This window comes from Colletotrichum tamarilloi, assembly GCF_030869305.1.
Source record: "Colletotrichum tamarilloi strain Tom-12 chromosome Unknown Scaffold_198.1, whole genome shotgun sequence".
Taxonomy (NCBI): Eukaryota; Fungi; Ascomycota; class Sordariomycetes; order Glomerellales; family Glomerellaceae; genus Colletotrichum; species Colletotrichum tamarilloi.
In genome coordinates this window covers 23,742-47,066 of record NW_026849581.1, presented here as the reverse complement: position 1 = coordinate 47,066, position 23,325 = coordinate 23,742, and the positions used below count along the sequence as shown (strand labels likewise).

General features: G+C 50.4%; 11 protein-coding genes across 11 annotated transcripts; 5 read left to right on the top strand and 6 right to left on the bottom strand.

Annotated features, from left to right (window-relative positions):
* Nucleotides 1-154: 154 nt before the first annotated feature.
* CTAM01_16139 (uncharacterized protein) lies at nucleotides 155-328 on the bottom strand (the record flags this gene model as incomplete). Its single annotated transcript, XM_060532132.1, has 1 exon — nucleotides 155-328. One exon carries the CDS (start codon nucleotides 326-328, stop codon nucleotides 155-157), a length of 174 nt encoding a protein of 57 aa, XP_060373311.1.
* Nucleotides 329-444: 116 nt separating this feature from the next.
* Nucleotides 445-1,747, top strand: CTAM01_16138 (uncharacterized protein; the record flags this gene model as incomplete). The annotated part of the gene is made up of 2 exons (XM_060532131.1): nucleotides 445-697; nucleotides 753-1,747. The coding sequence occupies 2 exons, from the start codon at nucleotides 445-447 to the stop codon at nucleotides 1,745-1,747; spliced, it is 1,248 nt and encodes a 415-aa protein (XP_060373310.1).
* A 481-nt stretch (nucleotides 1,748-2,228) lies between these two features.
* CTAM01_16137 (uncharacterized protein) lies at nucleotides 2,229-4,135 on the bottom strand (the record flags this gene model as incomplete). The annotated part of the gene is made up of 3 exons (XM_060532130.1): nucleotides 2,229-2,527; nucleotides 2,598-2,890; nucleotides 2,943-4,135. The coding sequence occupies 3 exons, from the start codon at nucleotides 4,133-4,135 to the stop codon at nucleotides 2,229-2,231; spliced, it is 1,785 nt and encodes a 594-aa protein (XP_060373309.1).
* Nucleotides 4,136-5,532: 1,397 nt separating this feature from the next.
* On the top strand, nucleotides 5,533-6,382 carry CTAM01_16136 (NADH-quinone oxidoreductase; the record flags this gene model as incomplete). The annotated part of the gene is made up of 3 exons (XM_060532129.1): nucleotides 5,533-5,545; nucleotides 5,659-5,872; nucleotides 5,932-6,382. 3 exons carry the CDS (start codon nucleotides 5,533-5,535, stop codon nucleotides 6,380-6,382), a joined length of 678 nt encoding a protein of 225 aa, XP_060373308.1.
* Nucleotides 6,383-7,108: 726 nt separating this feature from the next.
* CTAM01_16135 (platelet-activating factor acetylhydrolase) lies at nucleotides 7,109-8,280 on the top strand (the record flags this gene model as incomplete). Its single annotated transcript, XM_060532128.1, has 2 exons — nucleotides 7,109-7,532; nucleotides 7,598-8,280. 2 exons carry the CDS (start codon nucleotides 7,109-7,111, stop codon nucleotides 8,278-8,280), a joined length of 1,107 nt encoding a protein of 368 aa, XP_060373307.1.
* A 315-nt stretch (nucleotides 8,281-8,595) lies between these two features.
* Nucleotides 8,596-10,353, bottom strand: CTAM01_16134 (uncharacterized protein; the record flags this gene model as incomplete). Its single annotated transcript, XM_060532127.1, has 1 exon — nucleotides 8,596-10,353. One exon carries the CDS (start codon nucleotides 10,351-10,353, stop codon nucleotides 8,596-8,598), a length of 1,758 nt encoding a protein of 585 aa, XP_060373306.1.
* A 491-nt stretch (nucleotides 10,354-10,844) lies between these two features.
* On the bottom strand, nucleotides 10,845-11,027 carry CTAM01_16133 (uncharacterized protein; the record flags this gene model as incomplete). Its single annotated transcript, XM_060532126.1, has 1 exon — nucleotides 10,845-11,027. A coding segment is annotated over one exon (183 nt), but the record flags the coding sequence as incomplete, so codon positions are not given.
* A 2,805-nt stretch (nucleotides 11,028-13,832) lies between these two features.
* CTAM01_16132 (uncharacterized protein) lies at nucleotides 13,833-14,519 on the top strand (the record flags this gene model as incomplete). The annotated part of the gene is made up of 3 exons (XM_060532125.1): nucleotides 13,833-14,180; nucleotides 14,243-14,383; nucleotides 14,439-14,519. The coding sequence occupies 3 exons, from the start codon at nucleotides 13,833-13,835 to the stop codon at nucleotides 14,517-14,519; spliced, it is 570 nt and encodes a 189-aa protein (XP_060373304.1).
* Nucleotides 14,520-15,357: 838 nt separating this feature from the next.
* CTAM01_16131 (uncharacterized protein) lies at nucleotides 15,358-16,638 on the top strand (the record flags this gene model as incomplete). The annotated part of the gene is made up of 2 exons (XM_060532124.1): nucleotides 15,358-16,344; nucleotides 16,462-16,638. 2 exons carry the CDS (start codon nucleotides 15,358-15,360, stop codon nucleotides 16,636-16,638), a joined length of 1,164 nt encoding a protein of 387 aa, XP_060373303.1.
* A 369-nt stretch (nucleotides 16,639-17,007) lies between these two features.
* On the bottom strand, nucleotides 17,008-19,697 carry CTAM01_16130 (RecQ family ATP-dependent DNA helicase; the record flags this gene model as incomplete). Its single annotated transcript, XM_060532123.1, has 9 exons — nucleotides 17,008-17,043; nucleotides 17,109-17,933; nucleotides 17,994-18,317; nucleotides 18,376-18,501; nucleotides 18,555-18,666; nucleotides 18,723-18,864; nucleotides 18,917-18,950; nucleotides 19,021-19,353; nucleotides 19,401-19,697. 9 exons carry the CDS (start codon nucleotides 19,695-19,697, stop codon nucleotides 17,008-17,010), a joined length of 2,229 nt encoding a protein of 742 aa, XP_060373302.1.
* A 1,172-nt stretch (nucleotides 19,698-20,869) lies between these two features.
* CTAM01_16129 (uncharacterized protein) lies at nucleotides 20,870-22,624 on the bottom strand (the record flags this gene model as incomplete). The annotated part of the gene is made up of 2 exons (XM_060532122.1): nucleotides 20,870-22,170; nucleotides 22,243-22,624. The coding sequence occupies 2 exons, from the start codon at nucleotides 22,622-22,624 to the stop codon at nucleotides 20,870-20,872; spliced, it is 1,683 nt and encodes a 560-aa protein (XP_060373301.1).
* Between the last annotated feature and the right edge of the window lie 701 nt (nucleotides 22,625-23,325).

The window sequence follows — 23,325 nt, the reverse complement described above, 5'->3', positions numbered from 1 at the left end:
CGATCCCAATACGAAGTTCGCGAACATCAGGGATATCCATCGGGCTCAAATCGAAGCGGGTGAAAAGGAGGTTATCACGGCTGAATCCAGCGACTCTGAATGCCCTAGTGAGGCTGGCAGCTGTATTGTAGTGGGTGTGGTTGAGGATCAATAGTTAATAGTAATGAGGAGGTTGGGTTGTGATCCCATCGTTTTTGTGGTGCCAGAAACAGGGGGGTGCCAGGAAGTGGGTATGTTGACTTATCTTGTTCCCTCCCGGAGATGGCATACATAAAGACGTTGAGCCATGGCGAAGTTCAACAGTGCTTGTTTCTTTTCTCACCACCATCAGTCATTCTAGGCACTTCTCCTTCACTTCTTCACTTGAGCAAGACCTTGAGAACTTACATTCTTTTTTCACTTCACTTTCGCTATTTTCAACTTTGACATCTCGATTCAACAAAAATGGTTACCGTTTCCCGCCTCGCGTTGGCGGCCATCGCCCTCACCGGTGTTACTGCGCACCCAGGAGAGAAGCATGATCCTCACGTCCATAAGCGCGAGATGGCCCTGCGCCGATCTGTTGCCGCCAGCACCCGCCGGGCTCTCGACGCCTGTGCCGGCTCGGCTGCCGACATCGCCCTCAAGCAGCGTGCTATCCAACGTCGCGAGGCCAAGCTCAAGGAGCTCCGCGCCAAGAGAGCCATTTCTGCGACTGGTGAGATTCCACGGGAAAATCTTTCAAAATTCCTGGCTGACATGTGATTCTTTAGCTCCGATCCGCCGCCGTGCTGAGAGTGACTTGACCACCTGGGCAGCTGTCGACCACAAGTCTTCCGCTGGATACACTCTCGATACCGACCCTGCCACTCTCTTCGCCCAGAACACCACCTGCGTCGTCGTTCCCGAGACCACGATTGGTCCCTACTGGGTTGCCGGCGAGTTGATCCGCAGCGAGATGACTGATGGACAGTCCGGCGTGCCTCTGCATCTCGACGTCCAATTTGTCGACGTCTCCACCTGCGCGGGTGTGCCCGAGATCCTGATCGACGCTTGGCACTGCAATGCGACCGGTGTGTACTCTGGTGTCTCTGCCACCGGCCAGGGCGGTCTGAACTCGACCTTTGGCCGCGGCGTGCAGCAGACCGACAACGATGGTGTTGTCCAGTTCGATACCATGTTCCCGGGCCACTACACCGGCCGTGCTACCCACATCCACGTCAAGACGACGACGGGCGCCACTGTCCTGGACAACGACACCTACGTCGACGGCGTGACTAACCACGTCGGCCAGCTTTTCTTCGACCAGACCCTCATCTCGGAAGTCGAGGCTGTCGCGCCTTACAACACCAACACGCAGGAGCTGACTCTCAACTCTGGTGACAGCATCGCCTTTGGTGAAGCGACTGCGGACTACGACCCCTTTGTCCAGTACGTCCTGCTCGGTGACGACATCTCCGAGGGTGTCTTGGCCTGGATCACCGTTGGATACAACACCACCGCCGACTACTCCAGCTCTGCCAGCGCCGCTGCCCACTACTACGCCGACGGTGGTGTCGATACCTCTTCCGGAAACGGCGGCGGTGGCCCCGGAGGTGCCGGTGGCCCTCCCAGCGGTACTTTCCCCAGCGGTGCCGGTCCCAGTGGTGCTCCCCCGAGCGGTGCTGCTTCTGGCGTTCCCCCTGCTACCTCTGCTACTTCTGCTGCCGCTTCCACCACCACGACCGCTGCTTCCAAGGGTGGCTGTGCGCGCAAGCGTCACTTGTAAAACTTAGTGTGAAGAATGGAGTCTCAAAAGGTGGCGAGTGATTCTGTCGGCGATATCATATTGGTGTCTGCCGTCAAGGGACGTTGAAAGAGTCATTCGAGGGTTGATGCGGATTGATGGTCATTGCTTTCTGAGAGTTGAGTTTTGGCGAGAATGTTTGTTTGTACTTTACCAGTAAGATGGAGGAAAAGGCGGTAGAGATCAGTATGAATCTTGCCTGACGCCGTCCTGTTTGATTTATCGAATCGATTGAATGCGAGTTCTCTAGCATTGGAAAAGCCCACAATCAGCTTTGAATAACAGACGGCTACACTATCCAAACATTTGACTTTTCGCTTCCAAAGTTCCGAGTTCCTCATTAATCATCTTGAAGTACATGTGTGGTTGAAGGGGAGTTGTGAAAGACAGCAATATCCGTGCTCGTACTTTCCGTTGCATGGATGCTTGGCTCACTCGCGCTGGTAGCCATCGAAGACACTGTTCAGCTATCGCGATACTGACGCACGAACTCATGCAGTTGCACAAGAGAATCGTGTCCAACTTTCTGCATGTACGCAGAACTCTTGTCTCCCGAGATGGAGACGTGAACGAGCTTTCTAGCTATCCAGCATAGCTCGCTATTGTACCGGATCATGCCTGCTTTTTCGAAAACGGCGGGCTCCATGCGACCCCTGATCGTGTCCCACATGACTTCCCACCTGGAAACGGCACGCAATAGGGCTGGTGCACACGCAGGTAAGACGCCCATGAGATTGGCCGATGCCAACATACCGTTAAGTGCTATTGTCATCAGATCCGTCCACTTCTTGCGTATGCTTGAATCCAAACGAGGCAAAGGGGCCGAACATACCGAAAATTAACAATTGTAGGTCGGATCCGCTGATATCTTGGAACGGGAAGCTCCCCATGCCGACCCAGTTCTCAGCCATCAGCGCGTCGGTGCATTGTTTGACGGAACAAATCCGCCTAGAACCGTCGGCCCCGAGAGCGTTGGCCGCTTCATAGTACTCCGCCGCGTCTTTAGCATCCCAAAGTTCCAAGGGGCTTGGCAGATCACAAGTCAGCTCTGCAGGCGTCATCGATGGCGGCGTATTGAACATGCCGCATTGCTGCCAGTCTCCTAACGCCGTCCAAATGGCGAGTCTGCACACCTGTCAGCAACGATGTGTCTACTGAGGGGGAAGAAAAGGCTAACCTGATTTTTGACTCATTGCGCACGAATTCTTCATATTGGAATATGGGAGCATGTTTGGTCTGTGCTAGACCGAGAACCCGTACGGCCGATACAAGCTGCGGGAGTCGCTGGGTTCTGTTCTTCCGCCGCGATGCTACGTCGTTTCGGAAGAACTGAACAGAGTGGATCATGAGGGCTGCCTGTAGTGTCTCTTCAAGCTCATGGGTGAACTCTGGCGCTGAGCCTGGGGGCATCAGACGCTCAAGGCAGCGAAAAATGTATTCCTCGGCAAGCGTGAGATAGCCACGGGCTGCGAGGGCATCGTCGCTTGGGGGTGATCTCAGAGACCCAGAGAGTCCAACGGCCAAGAGCAGCTGTTTGGTTGTATAGTCACTGCCAAAGTCTGGCCGATGAACGATAGGAAAGTCGAGGTGACTGACTCGGAAGTAGGTCGCAGCAAATTGGCACAGATTGCCTGCCGAGAACACCGAGTTTGCCGTGTCAAGATCAAAGGTGCCGTCATACCATTGATTTGTGGCAACCAGAGTGTGATGAAGTTCTTGCAATCCCGAGATTATTTCGGCTGATCGCGGTTCTAGGCTTTCAGGCACAAGAAACGACATCCTAGTGTTGGATAGTATGTTTTCTGACAAGACGTCCAAGGAATTGAAGTCTATCAGCTCGGGAGCGAATGTTGATGCAAACCCATAAGGGAGGAACGTGAAGTCATCATCGATCAGCATGTTTGGAGGGTATTGCGTGGGCACATGCATGTCCTTCATTGTTGTATCGATTCCATCGCCCTCGGTTCTCGCAGCTGCTTCACTGGCGAGGAACTCGAGTATGTTCTCCGAGTTGGGATTTGTCAGACCGAGAAGGAAAGCGACTGTGATTTTGGTGCGGTCCTTGTCATTATCAGGTGTGCCTACCGCGGTTGTGGCCAATGATGAGGACGGTGTGGATGAGGATGCATCTGTGATCACGGATGTGCTCTCTTCCAACCGGTGATATGTGCATTGGAGCTTGCGAGAGACGCATCGCACGCAGGGATCAGAAGTATCGCATGACTGCTTGCTGTGAAAGCAGGCGTCGCATGCGCGGGGTTTCTGGCCGCGCTTGAGATTTGGAACGGTTTCTTGGTCTTGTTTCTTGGGGCAGTGGATTGTGTGCTTACGGCACACATCTCTGTCACGCTTTAGTGTGATTTTCGGCATGGATGTGCGCAAGATGATACGAACCGTCTGGCGAACGCCTTTTCGCAGTACAGGCACTTGTACCTAGCGGATTCCACGTCTGCGAGGTTGTGAGTACCGAGGTCAAAAGAAAAATCCCGAAGAAGTCAATCAAACGCTAAAATGTAGCTCGGGCTGGTTGGTATACTACGCAAAAGCTTGATTGAGATGAGGCAAGGTGAATCCTGTCACGTTGAATGCTGGAACGAACTGACAATACATTGATAACGACAACCGATAAATCCGGGCAGTCATCACTGTCAGGCGGGAAGTAGGCGAGATCGCCCGGAACAGAACAGGCTGTAGTCCCAAAGGGGCAAAATGTTGACACAAAAGAAGAAATACGGAAAGGATGAAAAAAATGAAAAGAGGAAACAAGGAGACTGACTACCTACGCGTGGATTCGTGCCGGCGTAGATGAGCACTTCTTTGATACTGCTTCCCGCAAATAGCACATGTATGGCCACCGGTTGAAGGAGCGGCCATGGCGGGTCCGGCTGTCTACCGGCGGCGTAGTTGAAGAATCCCAGTAGTGATAGCGGCGGGCTATTCGAATTGGGCTTAGGATTCTCAGTAATCAGGTCGCGTTGGTTGGCAGTGGGCTTGGATGAACGACAGAGAATGTGAAGATGGTGGGTTTAAGCCGATGAACGCGTTCGGAATGACGCGGGATGGCAGGATGGGGACCCACAAGGCCGCCACAAGGGGCTTGAGGGCAGTCTGTATGTATGTATCTATGCGACCGGAGAAATCCCACCCCCGGGATCTCGGTGAGCCCCGGTTGTCCCGCCCTGAGGTCAGGTGGAATCACTATCCCGATTGGGACAGAACCCTCGCTGTCGCAGCCCCACAATCCACCTTAGTGGATCCCTTGGCGAATCACAGCGTCTTCGGTCTTGGCACAAAATAAAGGGAAAGAGGCTACTCCCCCAACTTCAATCTGCATTTCGACCTCTTCCTTCCTCAACTTCTCACCATCATCAACGTCAACTGCAGCACCCGGAAACCCCCGCAATATGAATTTTCTCCTACAACCATAGTATCATAGCCATATGTATCAAGTGAAACAAGTCACTTCATCAGTAGTACCTTTTGCACCAGGAACCTCTTTAAGATACCACACCCTGCACCCACTTTGCGGCTACCGCAATATAATGCATCGATGGGGGGTTTCCGTGATTCGAATACCGTATAAAATGACCAATATTCTTGATGTTTGACGCATTACTCTCGGCCTCCGGTGGCCTGTTATAATGTCCGAGGCTGCGCTCTTTCTTGCAAATGATTGACTTGACCTATCTGATACCTACCCTTCTGCCTTGCTCAGCTTTCCCTCTGCTCGATGATCGATTTTGACCGACCCTATTGAGTCGTATAAGATGTCCAGCCTTTGTAAGTCCGTTCTATCTTCAATACCTCCTCGGGCTCTCGGGGTCCTCAGTCGTCAACGGCTACTTCTCACGCACACGCATGGTCTTCATACCCATGGCTCACCATCTCACTAGCTGTTTTGCGGTATCATCCGTTGAGACTGGCACCTCGAGCACAAGTTTATGCCCTTCATCTTTCATCTACATCATCTATACTTGGACCTCAGCATCATCGCCATCAGAGCCATGCGAGATCACACTCTACGAAAACTAGCATCGTGCCACAGAACACTCTCCCCTTTGACAGCCAAATCATCAAACCACCATCCAACGCCGTCGAACATGTGTTGTAAGTCCATCAGAACATCACGTTTCGACACTCCCATCACTGGCTAACAGCAATAACAGAACGACCTTGGATAGCATCGTCAATTGGGCCCGCCAGGGTTCCTTCTGGCCCTTGACCTTTGGTCTGGCCTGCTGCGGTATAGAGATGATGCATGTATCCATGCCCCGCTACGACCAGGATCGTCTCGGCATCATCTTCCGCGCCTCACCTCGACAAGCTGATGTTATGATCGTTGCTGGCACGGTCACGAACAAGATGGCACCTGCTGTTCGACAATGCTACGACCAGATGCCCGACCCGAAATGGGTTATCAGCATGGGCAGTTGTGCGAATGGAGGTGGTTACTACCACTACAGCTACTCAGTCGTCAGGGGAGTGGATCGGATTGTACCCGTCGACATCTACGTGCCCGGATGCCCACCCACTGCAGAGGCTCTACTACATGGCGTGTTTCTCTTACAGGCAAAACAGAGAAGGACGAAGATCACGAGAATGTGGTATCGGAAGTAGGCTTATGGCTGATGTCATGTCCTTTACAGAGTAGTACATGTATACCATCCCTGTTCCTCTCTCGATCGCAACCTCCCCATCTCTCATGACAGCCATCGTGCTGGCTTGTTGGATCTGTCTTTCATTTGTCCTGCCTAGCAGAATCCAGGACGCATTTGATCACAGCCTGCAGCGATTCAGATTTTCACTTCGCACAATTCCTTAGACTCAACTTGAAGCCTTGCACCTTGGCTGTGCAACATGGAGCTGAGTGCCGGGCAAGATATAAGATCGTCAATCTATGATGAGGCTGACAATTATCCTCGACTAGCAACGGGAATCGAAGGCAGAGTGACCACCCGGCCTTATATCACCCGACCTGCTGTCAGCTTACTTGCACTCTGATTGCCAAGACGCTTCGCAGGCCGTCCCCCACACTACGCGCACAACCAGTTGCCCGACGTTGCACATTCTGACTCCTGTCAGCATAAAGGTTTCCCCCAGCTGCCTGATTGAGCTAAGGCTAGTTCTCGTAGAGACTGCAAACTAAGCTGATTTGACTGCGCCGCTACAGTGCGTCTGGCAATGAATTCCAACTCTGCACCGAGAGGGGTTCGCGAGGCAAAAACTCTATGCCAAGAACAACGCCCATATCAGAAAACATATTTAAATCCTCCAATATCGCATCGGGGAATGATGATCTTGGTCAATGTATTGAACGGCTTCACTGCGCCCTCGATCGTCAACATGAAGGCTCAAACCCCCAGAGCCCTGGCGATTTGGTTCTGCGTGTCGCTCGCGTGTATGGCCCTCGGAGAACCACTCCCTGATCCTACGGGAGGGTACAACGTCGGCGCTCAGCGTTTCGTCGTCCCCTTCTTGGAAGATAATGATGTCGTGTGGCCGAACGGTGTTTCGACTGAGTACCTCGTCACGCTGTACTATCCTACCGAAGACGAGAAGCCTTGCCCAAAGCCGTACCTCGAACCTGAGCTTGCCAAATTATACACCGACCTGTGGAGCTACAATATTTCTCACTTGACGTCGACGCTGAGATGGAACGCGACTTATCTGAATGAAGAGAGCGGCCCAACACTTCTTTTCGGACCTGGTGGTTGGGGTGTTCCGACGGATGGCGACTACATAATCATCTCGGAACTGATATCACATGGTAAGCTCGCGATCCCTCAATGCGTCGTTGCTCAGAACTCCAGACTAACTTTGCATGGTATGAAGGATATGTCGTTGCTGCGTTTGATCACGTTTATGAGCAGCCTTTTTTGCGGTACCCCAATCGCACGGGCGTCTACGGACTGCCACCGAATTTCAGCAATTATTCCCTTGCCTGGGTAGAGGACTTGCATGCCGTCAGGGTCAGACAGCAGCTGCACTTCATCGGCTACTTCCCCTCACTCGTGGCAAGGCTTGAAGCTCCCTTTAGGACCACCGATTTCGGCACATTCGGGATATCGTTAGGAGGCTCTGCTGCTCTCACCGTAGCTCTCGAGAGCGATGCAGTAGCAGCCGCTATAAACGTCGACGGTGCCAACTGGGGTCGATTGAACAGCACATCGGACTCGGATCTCAAGAAACCCTCGATGATTCTAGGCTTCCAGGGCCACAACGCGAATTCGGACCGCACCTGGAACAACTACCGAGCCTGGCAGACTGGCTGGTGGCGTCTGTTCTCGGTGGATGGAAGTTTGCATCCTGACTGGTCTGACCTGGGGTTCTGGAAGACTTTCGGCACGACACGTACACAGGGGCCAATTGACGGGAGGAGAATGGTCCATATCTCAAGGACGTTCATTCGGGCCTTTTTTGACGACATCTTGCGTCATAATGACCAGCCTCTTTTGGACAGCCCTTCTGAAGACTTCACTGAAGTGCATTGGGACGAAGTTCACAATGGACCATGAATCCAGTGGGTTTTCAAACTGTACATGAAAAGATTGATAATGAATACACCCACCGAGGTTTTGCATTAGAAGACGTATCGATTGTCAGCGAAGGGCATCATAGCTCTCCAGCCTTTTGCCAGCATGATTGCGAATATCAGCATACACAGCGATTTAGCTTTGTTCTTAGGGATTGCCTTCGGAAAAGCAAACGGATAGTCTTGGGCTTATCGGAGATGTGTCGATATCGAATTTCAATCTTGCTTGGGCAGAGATGCACATAATTCCTGCCCTCATACATTTACTATTAAGACTTAGAGAGGATTACACCCATGCCTACTGTCGTTTGGTTGATGTTGGAACAAAGACACTGTAATCCACCTTCTGGCCAATCGGTTCGTATCTCCACCTTCCAACGTACCCGTTGAAGGAGCCATTCCCACCGTTTGTAGTAGCATAGACACCGAGCAAACCACCGGTTGTAGCTCCATCTCCGGCCAACAACGCGTTGTTGAAGACCCAGAGCGACTGCTCAGAACCTACATGATCTGCCGAGCTTCCAAAGAACTCATTGTGAGTCTCATTCCTCGGAGAGATCCTAATCCTAATAGCTCGGCCCAACAGTTCTTGCGGAATTGGTACGATCTTTGGATCAGGAGCTGTTGAGTTGTTGATTGAACGAGCCCTGAGTTGGAAGTAAGGCTCGAGCTCGTCTCCCTTGTCAGACACAGTGGCTTGGTAAATGATACCGAGATCGACATGCTGATTAGGATTGACATAATTGGAGACTCCGACTTCGTCACCGACAGTCTTTCCAAAACCTAACTCGATATCAACAGTAAAGTTGAAGAAAGTGTGTTCCTGCCGTCGAAAGACAGATGTGACACCCTCAGTGGTGACATTGAAGACAGCATCTCTTGTGAGATTAGTGCGAGAGGCAGTCATCTGAAGAGCATTCTCATGACCCTGGGGAGATACGGTGAAGTATGAGGCATTGAATGGAGCTCTCCAATAGACCCAATGCGACGGAATCGTGGATCCCGGCTTGAAATCTTCCACATCTGCTTCTCCAACAAGAGGGCCAACTCCTCGTTGAACAGAGGACTTGTTGGGCAACGGTCCGCTCATGTTTCCGCGAACTGTATCTGCGATAGGCCAGCCTCCTGCCAGCCAAGAGACTGGGAAAAGAACAGTCTCTCTGCCCATGGGATAGTTAAGACTGTTGTAAAGATCCGGTCCTCCGCGGGTAGACAAAGCAACCCCCCACCAGTTTCCAGCCGAGTCTTGAAAGAGATCAGCATGGCCAACAGTTTGAAAATATTCCTTGGTGCCTCTATTGGAAACAAGGGGGTTATGAGGTGCCGCTTCCCAAGGTCCTTTGATGCTCTTAGATCGTGCAATAGTCGCCGAATGATTTAGTTGAGTGCCACCTTCAGCAATCAATAAGTAGTAGTATCCATCCTTCTTGTATACATGGGGGCCTTCGGCATTTGCGCCTCCAGTCCCATTCCAAAGGTCCCAAGGCTCACTGGTATTGCCGGTGGAGAGATCAAGGTAAACTGCCTTGATGGGTGTTCCGGAAGAAGCAACAATAACAGAGCCGTCATCGTCGAAGAAGATGTCTGGATCAATTGTGTCGCCTGGTGTTTCTGGCCATATCGCATCGGACCATGACAGGTCGTCAAATGGGTCCTTTGTAGTGAAGATGACAAACTTTGGTCCTCCGAGCTGGGCACTGACCCAAGTTGAGATCAAGTAGAACGTGCCATTGTTGTAACGTAAAGTACTTGCAAACATGCCAAGGTCTTCACCTTGACTTCCGTTGCGAACCAGAGGGAACTGGGACACCCGGTTGACTGCATTGCTTGCAAGTTTCCAGTCGATAAGATCTTTGCTGGCAAAGACAGGATTTCCTGGGAAGGTGATGAATGACGACGTCGTGCAGAACAAAGTCTCATTCCACTCAGGGACAAAAGCACAACTAGGATCTGAGTGCCACCCTGGAATGATTGGATTGGTGTAAGACGTATTTGCCAGAGAGCCTAGGACACCCAACGGGCATGAAACGAAGGATATGAAACGCAGAAACTGCATATTCAAGGCTGAAGAAAGCTTTCTGTCACTTTGATGGCGAAGGATTCTATGAACATGCAGCTGCCGCCTGCTTTATTTCCCAAACAGTTTGATTCCACCCCGGTCTCTGCTAAGAGCTTGAGTAACATTGATTTGCAGATTCTCTCGTTTGCCCGCCCCGCGTTCCCACTTCCCCGCCATAGTCTAAGGCGGACTTTCCGAGATGCGGATATCCCGGGCCTTCCCCGAACTTGCAGCTACGAAGAGGACAACGGTGGGGCCGAACCGAGCCGAACAATTCCCCGTTGGCTGAATTTATCATTTCAAAGAGTAAAGGGAAAAAAGACTTTTATCGGAAAAGCCTGGAAAAGAACTTCAGACTGGGTTCCAGTTTAAAGAGCCTCTGGGAGATAACAAATCTGACCTGGAGCACCTTCTTTGAACGAAATTCGCCCACGTAACATTGATATAGTATTAGTGCAGGTGGTGGCGTCGGGCGCCCAACATCGCCGTCAATGATCCGCGGTTGTGAATTTTGCAGGAGGGAAAGTTGGAAAGGTGGAAAAATCTAAGAAAAATAGTCTATTGAGACAGTGAGAGTATTCACTGATTCTGTGTATTAATACCGTGAAAACGATATCGAGAACCACCCGAGCCGCCAGCAAAGGCAGAACTTTGAAACAAACAAATAGTATTAGTGCGAGCGAAGTCTCCCCAGATAGCCTCAGAAATGTAGACCCTCACTCCGACGTTAAAGGACTCGGGAGATGAACTCAACAAGGGACTTGGCATAGCAGCTACTCTAATTCTAAGAACGTGCATCGACGGCATATGACGGGCATTGTTGCAGTATCGCCACAACTCACTATGGGTGTCATTGATATCCTACATAATTATTCTGCAGTCTTTTGGCCACTCAGTCTTGTTTATGGCATGCCATGATGGAGCTTGACGATGTGGACAAAAAGACATGCTTAAAGACAGATTTCTGCGCAACATCTAAGGTTGCCTCGCGCTACACCATCAAATTGGCATAAGCTCCTCCGCTTGCCTTTGGCCTTCCAGTCTCATGATGGCTGCATCAGTCGTTGTTGTGATGCCGTATCTGCATGTGTTAACGGAAAGGGGGTTTTGATATCATCTACCTATGTAATATGTGCATCATCTTCTAGAGTCGGTAAACCTCCATATCTGAATTGGCCACGTTTAAACATAAAAGTATTAATGCTATCTCCTGCTGAGCTAGCTAGTTCATCCTGGTGCCCACAGTGATGTTTCAAGCTAAGTTGTCTTTAGTGACTCAAGTGACGACGGCGAGGGGAATGAGCAGGTTTGTTATGGCCCTGCGGGAACGACAATGAAGAACCGAGTCTGGACTGAATCTTTAGTAAGGTTGCCTGAGTCGGCGAGGCATAACGTGTCTCAGCTTGATGATGTGTTAGCCCACACCATCCCACCGGAGGCGATCTCCGCAGGATATCTACCGATAGGCAGGCACAGCCGGCATATGATCGACTTGGTCTGGGCTCAGTGGGTTGGACGACCAGCTTGCCGGAATTCCGACCACGCGTCAAGCCGAAAGCGGTAGGGTGATCCGTGTGTAAGCCTCAAATCCTGCTCGCCTCGTCGCTTTCATAGTATTAGGCGTTGAACAGCCGCGGCAAGTTAGTGTGCCGATGTCCTGAGACTCAAACGTCGATAATAAGCTCTTGCTAGTGCCGGGTCTGCCCTAAATCCAACCTTCTCTAGGCATGCGCTTGGGATAGCCCAGGTCTAAGGATAAGGCCGATGACCCGTCAGCAAGGCTTTCTACGGACAAGCTACCGGAGAGGACTTGATGGACCCCAATGCACTTTGACTGCTACTTGTGATTTGAGCATAGATTATGCGATGTCTGTGATGCGTGATGGTGACAGCCGCTCAGACAGTGTTCTTTGGCTGTACCGTGCTAAAGGCAGCTCTTGGCGATGTTCTTCTTGGCAGCGCTTTTTGGACGACGAAGATCATATTGCAAATCATCTAAGGAAATGGTTTTCAGACGATGATCCATGATTGACGCAGGGATTCCCTAGCGATCCAACCTCAAAACTGACTGTCGCGCTTTATTTTCACTCTAATCATTCGTTTCTCCATCAGGATGTTTTGTTGAATAAGTCATTAGCCAACTTTAAGCCTCCAACGGTGCTAAAACAAAGATGAAAAAGAAGCTTAAGTATTCCGGCGCTAGTCAGGAGTTTCGAGCAAATTACCGCATGTCAAGAGAGCTTAAACTTTCTTTTGTTCCACCTAGCGCGGGGAAGTGGTAGTGCGGACAAAAGGCGGAGGCCGGCCCCGCTGCCCGCGCCTGACAAGACGGGAAGAGCAAGCATCGTGGTTATAGGCTGCCGCAAGCTTCACAAGCTTTCTCCTCTTTTATGCAAGTGTATGGCCTAAAATTTACCCGCGTTTGGCTCTTGCAATGTCCGCGAAGCGAAGGCCGCTTTCTAGATGGTAAAGACATGCACGAGCTTAGATCTACCTGCAGTGACACGGCGAATGAGGCGGACAAGACAAGAGACACTTCGTTTTGCCATGTTCTTACACTATCGTAGAGTTCATACTAGTTGGATGATAATCTGATTGGTGTGTGTACTTGAGACGCAGGGGAATTCCGTAGCAGGGCTGGAGTGGTTCCAGCTTCATGCATCCTTCGTCTTGCGTGCATTCTGACTCTCTCAAATTTACCCGAAGCGGTAGTTTGTCAATTTTGGCTCGAATATGATGAGAGGTTCTGAATGCTTTTGTAATGATTGTGGCATAGTCTCGAAGTACGACGTATCCACTCTAAGGACCAAGACATAGAACATACAGGTATCGTCTCTCCAGGCACTTGGTGTAAGAACCATAATCGTTCTTCCCATGTCCCTTTCTCCTTCCGTTTCCGCGTATAATCTGACCAGCCTCGCACTAATACGATACTTTCAGTCGAGTCCGATCTATCTTGGCATCTATTGTGGAATGTGACCCGAACATTCAGCATGGTGTAAAAGGTCTTGGCATCTAGGTTCAGCCCAAAACACTTATGCGGCTAAACTTTCTTCGTTTCGACTCCACCCAAAAGCTTGTCACTTGTCAACAGTCGTTTGACTTCAGATGGTTCGCGGGCGTAATTGCTCTCGTATGCGACACAAGAAAAGCTTCCTCTGCTGCAGGGCGAAACGATCACGAAAGCATCACGACTTCGGGCAGAAGAACGTTGTCAATGTATGGTGGCTAGATCCGTCGACATCCCTCGGACGAAGCGCAAATACCTAGGAAATGGGATGATGACTCGCAACAAGCTCTTCCATTGACCGTTGAGTCCAAAACTGAGCGTATATAAGCTGCTCAAAAGCGCCATCACAAGCAACATCTTTTCTTCACCATCTCCTTCTCATCTCAGTTCATCGAGCTACAGTCTTGACGGCGTCGACCCTTAATACCTTATTCAAATCATTCATTAATACTACCAAATCGCCAAGATGCGCGTCCCTCAGCTCATCCTCTCTCTCTTCCTCCTCTTCACCTTCGTTGTTGCTCTGCCCGTGCCGGCACCGGTAGACGCACTTGTTGAGCGGGCGCAAAGCGCATCTAAGAAGGGTAGCGCGGCGGGAAGAAAGAAGGAGGCCGCTGGCATCGACAAGAATATTAATATTCAAAAGCAAGAGCAAAAGGACGTCAAGAAGGTCCAAAAGGCCGAGGGCACCAAAGACTTCAAGAAGCAGTCGGGCCAGCTCAACAAGGACATCGCCAAGGGACAGAAGCAACGCGAGAAGAACCAGAAGAACGCGGATCCCAAGAACAAGCAGTTGAATGACGGTCTCAAGAAGGTATGGCAAATGTGTTTTTCATTGTCATCTCGAGCGACCTAGATCTAATTGTTCGTTTCTAGGTTCAAGGTGCACAGGCCAAGGAGGCAAAGCAGGCCAAGGGCCTGAAGGGCAACAACTCCAAGCAAGACCAGGCTACTCTCAAGAAGCTCTCTGGCGAGTTCAAGGGCGGTGAGCAACAGAACAAGAAGAACAAGCAGGCCGTGAGTGTGAACGTCGACTCTTTGAGTAGAAATAAATGCTAACAGGAGACTGTAGGCGCTCAATGGAGGCAAGGGTGGCAAGAAGGGCAATAAGAGGGACGTGGAGGAAGCCGAGGAGATTGAGGTGATGGAATAGGAAATACTCTGAAGACCTTCACCGTCAAGACATATGCCACTGTGGCCCAATGTCCTTTGACAAGTTACAATCCACGCGGAAATGGATTATACTGGAAGATAGCTGACATGGACATGTGGGGATGGTACTGAGATCGATGAACTGAGAAAGGAATCTGCCACCAGCCAGAACCATTGCTAATACGAAACATACTCTGCAGTTGCAGTTGACAACCTCGGAGAATAGTTTCATAATGTCCAAGAAAAGTCAAATTCCTAGCCTGGTTGGCGCGCAACGTTAAATGTGAACAAAAGTAGGGGAGCTTCCTCCCTTAATTCCGCAGAACCATAAAAGTGAATATGGCAGAGCATCCATCGACGATGGTAGCACGTCCCCGTTTTGGCCGTGGTTTGAATGTACGGTCCTGTAACGCACTTCTGAAAGTAGATATACGACGCAAATGTGAGCTGGCCACAGAGACCAGAAGATCTTGACGTTATTAATAGTTCGAAGCTCGGATGCTAAACTTGGAATGCCAGTACGTGTCGGCATGTATTAAGACTGATGGATACCCTAGATTCGCGGACCTTGAGGACCAGAAGACTACACAGGTTACTGATTTGACAGAAACAGCTAAGTGACTTGTACCAAGTCCATCTTTATACGGTCGGTCCGCACAACAAAGTTTTCTTAAATACACGCCATAGATGGGTCATGAAAGAAAACATCTTTGACGAACAGCTCCTCTGAATACGTTCACCAACTCTTTTACCACCAACACTTACTGCACTTCACAACATAACTAAGTTCCACACGGCATTTCATGCATCTACGGGAAGATACCTTCACAAAAAAGGCAATGGTGGGGATTGCAAAATTACCGCCGGAGGTTATCCAGCATATTTTTGATCAGCTTTCGACTGCACCATCGTATTCGCACCTGTACTGGGTAGACGCCAGTTTCAAGAGCAAGCTGTCAGACTTGGAGGCACTCAGTCGAACATGTCGAGCTTTTCGACAGCTGGTCAGGCGAAATCTATTCAGCTACGTCTGGCTGGTGAAACCCGGACATAGCCACCTGATTTCTCTCATTAGAGGTTGGGACTCCCGCCCATATTGTACACAACATGTGCGACGTGTGTGCATTCCTATCCACGCTCCAGAGCAATCTCCTCGGCAGCAAGAGATGAGATTGTCAGATGACGAAGTTCTGTTTATTGAAGAGACACTCAGTAAAATGAGGCTTGCAGTTCACCCAAAAGGATGGAATCGTGGCGGCCATTTCAACATACTTGCCATAATGGTTCCTCTCATGGCCAAATCGTTGAGAGAACTTGAGATTGAGTACATCTTGAGTGAAAATCACCGAAACCATGATGTCTCGAACAAACTTCTCCTGATGGAAGATGACGTCTTTCCAAACTTGGAAACCCTACGCATCAAATGCACACCTCGCGTGGGACGATTTCCAATGGAGCTTGTCAAAGCTATCTCAAAGAATGCCCCAAAATTAAGATCTCTCAAGATACAGCATTTCGACGACGCATGGTTTGACGGATCGCAAACTTGGGAAAAGCTCACCAATATTTCCATCTGGTCGAGTTTAAACATGCAACCGTTCATCATGGAAATTATCTCGACGCCAAAGCACTTATGTCATTTCGGACTTGACAGATGTGTGTCGAGTGTCAGTCAGATGGTGGATATGATTGACGCGTTGGTCGAGCACAAAGAGACACTTAAAGCTCTAAGTGTCCGGTTCCCCGATCGATCGACTGGAGAAACAGCGAGTCTGCTTCTACACAAGCTCTGTAATCTGGAAACCTTCACGACGCAGTTACAGGACGCCGGCACACAGGACGAAAACATTCTACGCCAGTTCCCAAAATCTTTACGAAAGCTGCGTATCGTACGAGCACGAGACCGCCACCATAATCATTCTCCATATCGTTATTGGTTGGAGGAGCACCTTCGGAGACTCAGGAAGACGGGCAAATATCGTAATTTGCAAGTGTTTGTTTGTGATACTTGGGAGGAAAAGGAAGGAGAAGAAAAACTCGACTTTGATGGACGAGATGAGGATTCCGTCGAGAAAGGGTATTTGGGAGAGGCAGTCGACTGGCTGTACTTGATGCCGTGATAGATTCAGATCAAAGACTTGATTTCCTTTGAATCCACAGCAAGGCTTTCTTTGATACAGATATCAATGACAGCGAGTGTACTTCAGTTTTTGTACTTGGTTTTCAGTTCTTGATCTACCAATCACCCCACAGGCGTTTATGATTGAGTTCAGGGCGATTGATACCTTTAGGATACACGATATAGTTGAGCATTCTAGTTGAGTATTTGCCAGGGCCTCGTAGTCGAACTAAGGTATCAATACATACATAGCTCGGCAATTCATCGTAAAGCCAGGCAGATTGCCGCTACTTTGTGAGCCTCCAGCTGTACTTGACGTTTGTCTGATAGTGGAGCCATCAATTGAGACCTCGGAAATCTATTACTTCATTCATTTTATCATGTCTTCGAATTTCTGAACGAGATCCTGATTCAAGGTCAGTCCGATGCTCATAGGGAACGTTACATCTTGGCTTTCCCGAATGTACTTACGTTGAAGTTGCAGGTGCTCATTGTCTCAAACACGGCCTTGTTGTTGTGCAAGCTCATGCTACTGATGCGGGGTGTCCGGATACCGAAAGCCACGCAGGCCATGAATCGGGCATCGTCTTTGGCTGTGCTGTTGGCCAGAGCCTGCCTAGTCTGAAGTGCTGTGGTCTTCGGTTTACCACCTTTGGCCTTCCTCGCCTCTTGTTGACATGCTTCTTTGCATACGGCCAACACCCTTCTCATGGCCTTTTCATCTAAAGGTTTGGGGGTAAATCCCGGTAACCTGACCTGCTGATGTGTTTCGCACCATGTGCAGTGGCCACATTCCTTGACTGAAGAGTGAGTCGTATCGGCAAAGTAAGTTGCAAGCCCACGAGTAAGGCAGCTTTTGCCTGTCAGCAGGTTGACCAGGTCTTGAACGCGCTGCAAATCCTGCTTCTCCTTCTTCACAATTTCCTTGTCTATGCTGTCGATGATTTCGTCAATATCGGCCTGATGACTTGGGAGTTTCTTGCTGACGCGGAAAACCTTTTGGACACCGGTCTTGCTGAGCTTGATGATGCCAGACTCGGCCCACGAGTCTAATTTCCGCGTAACATCAGCGCGACTTACTCCGCCGTTCCCAACAGGAACGTCAACATCGACATTTGTCCAGGTTTGCGCTTTTCTGGAGTGGGATAAGATGTACTTCGATGCTGGTGAGCCGTCGATCTCAAGACCACGATGCTGCAGCACCTGATATTTGTATTCGGAGTACTGAGGAGTGCTAGCCCGGAGAAGGCCGAACTTCAATTCTAGGTAGGCGTAGATGATGGAAAGTTGGGTCTCCTGTCCACCATTAGTTGAGATGAATGCCGACTAAAGTCAAGGAAAATAGATTTGACAAACCCTAATGTCTATCCGCCGTGATTGCGACGTGATAGCCACGGAGAAGGGGTCTCCGGGCTTCAGCTGACAGTTCTCCTTGCTGCAGATCTCCTCAAACAGTGCGCGTAGAGCCAGCATGGATGGTCGTTCGCCATGGATGAAGACGTTTCTGACAAAGAAATCTTTGTCCGAAAGATAGAGCATGCACGTGCTTGGCTTGCCGTCTCGTCCAGCCCTCCCAATCTGTTGGCTATAGGCTTCAAGGCTGCCTGGAAGATCGAAATGGATGATGGTCCGCACGTTCTCCTTGTCGATACCCATGCCAAATGCAATTGTGCCAACAATCTAATAGTAGATGTCAATGTCAGAACTTCCTCCTCCGGAGGCTGTCGGACCAACTCACGATCATGTTTTGACTCTTGAGAAATGTGTCTTGTATTCCGCCCCGTACGTCTGCGTTTAGTCCTCCATGATATGCGCGAGCATTGAACTTCTTTTTAGATAGTTCATTGGCTAGAGTGTCTGCAGCCTGTTCGTATCAAGGTTAGTAAGTTCACCGTTGTGAGGTGAGTAGAAGCTTACCGCATGGGTTGTGACGTATATAATGGATGGGCCGGGGTGTTTCTTCAAGAATTTAGTGCATATCTCGACTTGGTCGTCATCTGTAGTGATAGGCTCGACCAATAATCGGAGACTAGGAGATGTGAGCATGATGCTAACTAAAAGAAGTATTGTGATTGCCTGACTGACTTGGGTCGGTACATGCTTGTCACGAAAAGACCCTCGGGCGGGATGTCGAAAGTAGTTCGAATGTCTTTCGCAACGGCTGCTGTCGCGGTCGCTGTGAGACAGATGACTCTGTCCACATTGGCTTCCTTCGCAAAACGAGCGACTAAGAGCTATCGTCAGTCAGAGCGGAAACAATGGCCGCGTTAGAAACTGACTTTTCAGGTAGTCTGGGCGGAAGGAGTGTCCCCACTGCGATTCTGTCAGATGATGGAATTCGTATTAAGTACTAGTAGGGGGTTTGTGACAATTTGAGACATACTTCTGAAATGCAATGTGCTTCATCAATCGCTAATAAGCGAATGCCACCACGGATTGACTTAAGGGACGCAAGAAAGCCCTCGTTGTTGAGCCGCTCTGGTGCGCAGTATAGGAGATCGAGTTTGCCGCACGCCAGCTTGCTGTGAACATCGACGAACTCTTCGCGACTTTGCGTCGAATCCAGAACGGCTGCAGCGATGCCTCGGCGTCTGAGGGCATCAACTTGGTCCTTCATCAGTGCTATGAGGGGAGAAATGACGACCGTGACACCACTTTCTTCTGGGCTGCGCGATCCTGTTTCCTTGTCGAGCTCCTTTATAGCCACGGCGGGGACCTTTTTATATTAGACATAAGTGACTATTCTGAGCAGAGCCTCCATACCTGATAGCACAAACTCTTTCCTCCGCCAGTAGGAAATACTACAACAGCGCTGTCGCCACTGATGATGCGACTGATTGCTGCTTCCTGCTCCAGACGAAAGCTTTCCAGGCCGAATCGTTCTCGCAAGACTCTGCGGGCCAGAACCGAGTGATCGGAGGAACCTCTCTGTCGTTTCGGTCCTGGTTCTTCACTTTGATCCGTATCCTCATTAGGTCGCTTGGCTGCAGAGGGAGCAGCGTCCACTACAGCGAGCAGATCGGCTTCATCGGCCGAGTCGAAGCCGAAGTCGTCATCCATTGTCGGCGACAATGGAGGCCACGATGGAATCAATCGTTCGTACAATTAAGGTAGTATAGACCGTGGAATCCCTTGGCGGAGGATGATTGAGGTCGGAATCGATGACGTCCCAATTGGGAAAGTACCTATGCGTGCTGGACTTGCCCGGCAATTACGACTGAAACGCGTCGACGCGTCTTCTGTAGGAGGCCGCATCGCGTGGGTCATGTGACTACCACGCCGAGACCCACTTATGTTCGCTCACAATGGAATGAATCTCACCTCATGGATCTCATTTCACAACCCACTCAACGTGTCTCGATGCGCTCGCCAATACTGATCAAAACTTGCAATAAGCGGTGAAGTTCAATCATTGTGATTCTTTGACGTTATCTTTTCATTAATATCCAGCCAAGCTGGAAGCATTTGGTCCGAGGGCCTGCTGGGGCCTCCGTTCCTTGCCAAGTGTAGGATACTGTACGGGTCGGTCACCCTCACCTACGACGCATCATGGAGACAGTGAAGAAAGTGGACCTTCAAACTGTGGACCAACAGAAGAAGACTTGCCATTATGAGGGAGGGCTTCTTCCCCTTTGCATTCCGTCACGCCTCGGCCGATGTTCCCTAAGGTACCTTAGTAAGTACTTGATGAAGGGCAGTGGATCTCTCGGCTCGGGAAAGGCTGCCGTGGTGTGAAGAGCCAAGCCGAACCGAGATTGCATAGGGCGACGATAGCGGACCGGGAATCTTGAGTTGCGTCCAGCAACCCAGATGAACGAACTCGATCAACCTTATGGTTCACTCTTCTCTTGATTGAAGACCAGGGGCCTGGGTGCATGTTACATTCCGATCTGAACCGACCTGAACCAGAGACGTCCTGTCGGGTCGCCGCACTCCCTCAGTCAACAGGTTCATCCTGCTTACATGGGCACGACTTGGGCCTGAGGTTATGGCCAAGAACAGCCAGGTTCCGTCAAGCGCGACTCTATGGCTGGCGTCGATGTGTGAAAATACGAGCACATTGTTTGGACATTAGTCTTGCGAAGAAATGACACGAGTCTCGCAATCTTATCCATCATTGTAAAGTACATTGTCTACTAAATCCGGCTGTACCCTATTGGAACCGTGGACCTCTCAATAACGTAGCTGGGGTACACTCAAAGTCATGGATAATGGTAAGTGACGACCTATTTCTAGGCTCTGGTCGATCTGCTCTCTCTTTCTGACATGTAAGCACGCCACCTCGGATTGAGAAGATAGACAGGCACTCCGAGTAGGAAGATGAAGCCAAAGATACCAGCCAACACACCAAAGGCAGTTTGATACCCCCATTTCTCAACCATTGGAGTCAACCCATAGGTCACACCGAACGAGACCACGTTCTTAGTTCCCACAACCACGACCAGTGCCGGCCCGGGATGTTTGGGCGCGGCTTCGGATGCGAAGCTAGTGGAAATGATAAGAACAGAGGTAAAGGAATACTGGAAGATGGTCCAGCCGATGTATGGACCCCACCATGTGTACCCTCCTGACGCGGTGTAGCCATACAGTAATAGCATTCCCACACCGATGACGGCAGGTAAAGCCAAGACGACCAGGTGGTGTTCCGGGATGTGAACGCCTCGATTCCGACGGGCGAGGTACATGACCAATGGATTGCCGACGAATGTGCAGAACAACATGCCGAGAACGGCGCCAATGACGCCGCCAACATTAATCAACCCAACATCTTCCGACTTCCACTGATAGTTCGTCACCAGAACAGTGTTGTAGGTCAGTGACATGCCAACACCGCAGCCAAGAGCAATGGAAGATGTCAACACCGCATAAATGATTCCCGGGGACGAGAATGATTCCGCCATGTGCTTCCAACTCAAGACCATTACTCGCATTGGTTGGGGATGCGGTGTCGACCAAGGTCTGATGCGCTGTAGATACGACTTTCTCTCCAGAGACTCGGCCGCCTGATCGGCGCCCGGAGCCGTGAGTCCAGACCGATTCATCTCCTCGAGGTAGGCCTGGGCTTCGGAGTCTGGAATGACACGCGTGACACCAAACTCGTCCGTGATGACGACTTGTCCATCGAGCGACTCGGGTTGACGGGTGAACTGTGTTTCGAAGGCGAAAAAGAACGCAATGACCAGTCCGACGGCAACGGTGATAACGAAGACCCAGTAATACCAACGCCATCCCAGGTCATGGTTCAAATATGACGAGGTCAAGTTGATAGTAGAGGATATCGCGTTTTGTGCCATCCAGTAAAGACCAAAGATTTTGGAACGCTCGTGAAGAAAGGTAACTTCAGTGAGCATCAGCGGGAGAAGAGACTCTGAGGCACCCGTAGCCAAGCCTTGAACCACTCGGGCAGCAAGATGCCCGTTATAGCTATTTTGCAAAGCGGCAGCAATTGTCGCTATCAGAAGGATGACCATGAATCCTAAGAATACTGGGCGTCGACCGTATGCCAGAGCAAGAGGAAGGATGATGTAGTTGCCTAATCGTGATGCCTTCGTTAGTTCACTAATCAACCTTTAACGGCAGCTTTTTGAGTCAAGATAAATCTTACCGAGACCAATGCACAAGGTTGGAATAGTAATCAGAAGAACAATGTCTTCGGAAGAATAGCCTTGGGGGCCATACATCGCAAAGAATTCATGCAAAATTGCACCGAGACCACTTGCAATCGACAAACCCATACTAGAGAACCAGCAGCAGCAGAAGACAATACCGTACTTCTCCCAAGGTCTGAAGCGGAGGGGATCGTTGGGATCCGAAGACGGAACTGGAATCCTGCGAACCTCTCCATCTCGGTTGATGAGAAGTGCGTTGCCTTCGACATGGCCATCGTGTTTGTCTTGCAAGCCCGGCTTGTTGAGGTCTTCGAGATGTTCGATTTGGCTGTTGTGCTTCGCGTCGCCACTGCTTCCGGGAGCCAGAGATGAAGACATCTTGAAGGCCGGTGGAGTTCAAGTGCGTTGAAGATTGTTTAGGTGATCTGAGGTGTTGGTGAAGAAGAGAACACCTGCGGGTCACGACTGCGAGCAACCGTCGCAACTGCAGGGAAATTTGATGCACCCAATGTTGTCTTGATGGTGATGATTGGGGATGGACGTCATGATTCCTGTGTATTCGTCGCGGCTGACAGCCTTGTTATTTCAATATCTTGACCATCGTTGAAGATGTTGACCCGAATGGAAATCCGGGGTAGACATGGGCCACCCCGTTCCCCGGAGTGGGGGGTTGGGGTGCGAGGTAGTCTTGATTCCCCCGCAATCTCTCTTCGGTTCGGCTGGGAAACAAAGCGCAATTCGGTTCGGGATCTCAAGCTTTTGAAGAGACCACGGCGCGATGAACTAGTACAAAATCAACGTAGCTCGTATCTTCTCTTGACTATTTCTTGCTCATGAATCCACAGACTAGTCGACAGTCTCGGGCTACGACCTCTCAGTATCGACCTCTTCCACTACGATTATTGAGTGACTGTATCCCACCGGGGGCGGGGCCGGAACTGGAAGCCAACAACACATACGGGGCGCGAAGTCCCAGGGTTCCAACATGGTATTCCGGCCAAGTCATTACGGCAGGCGGTCCTTTATTTTTCGGTCTATGGCTAACTCCCAACATATGAATGTTTCCGCCTCAGTGCCTC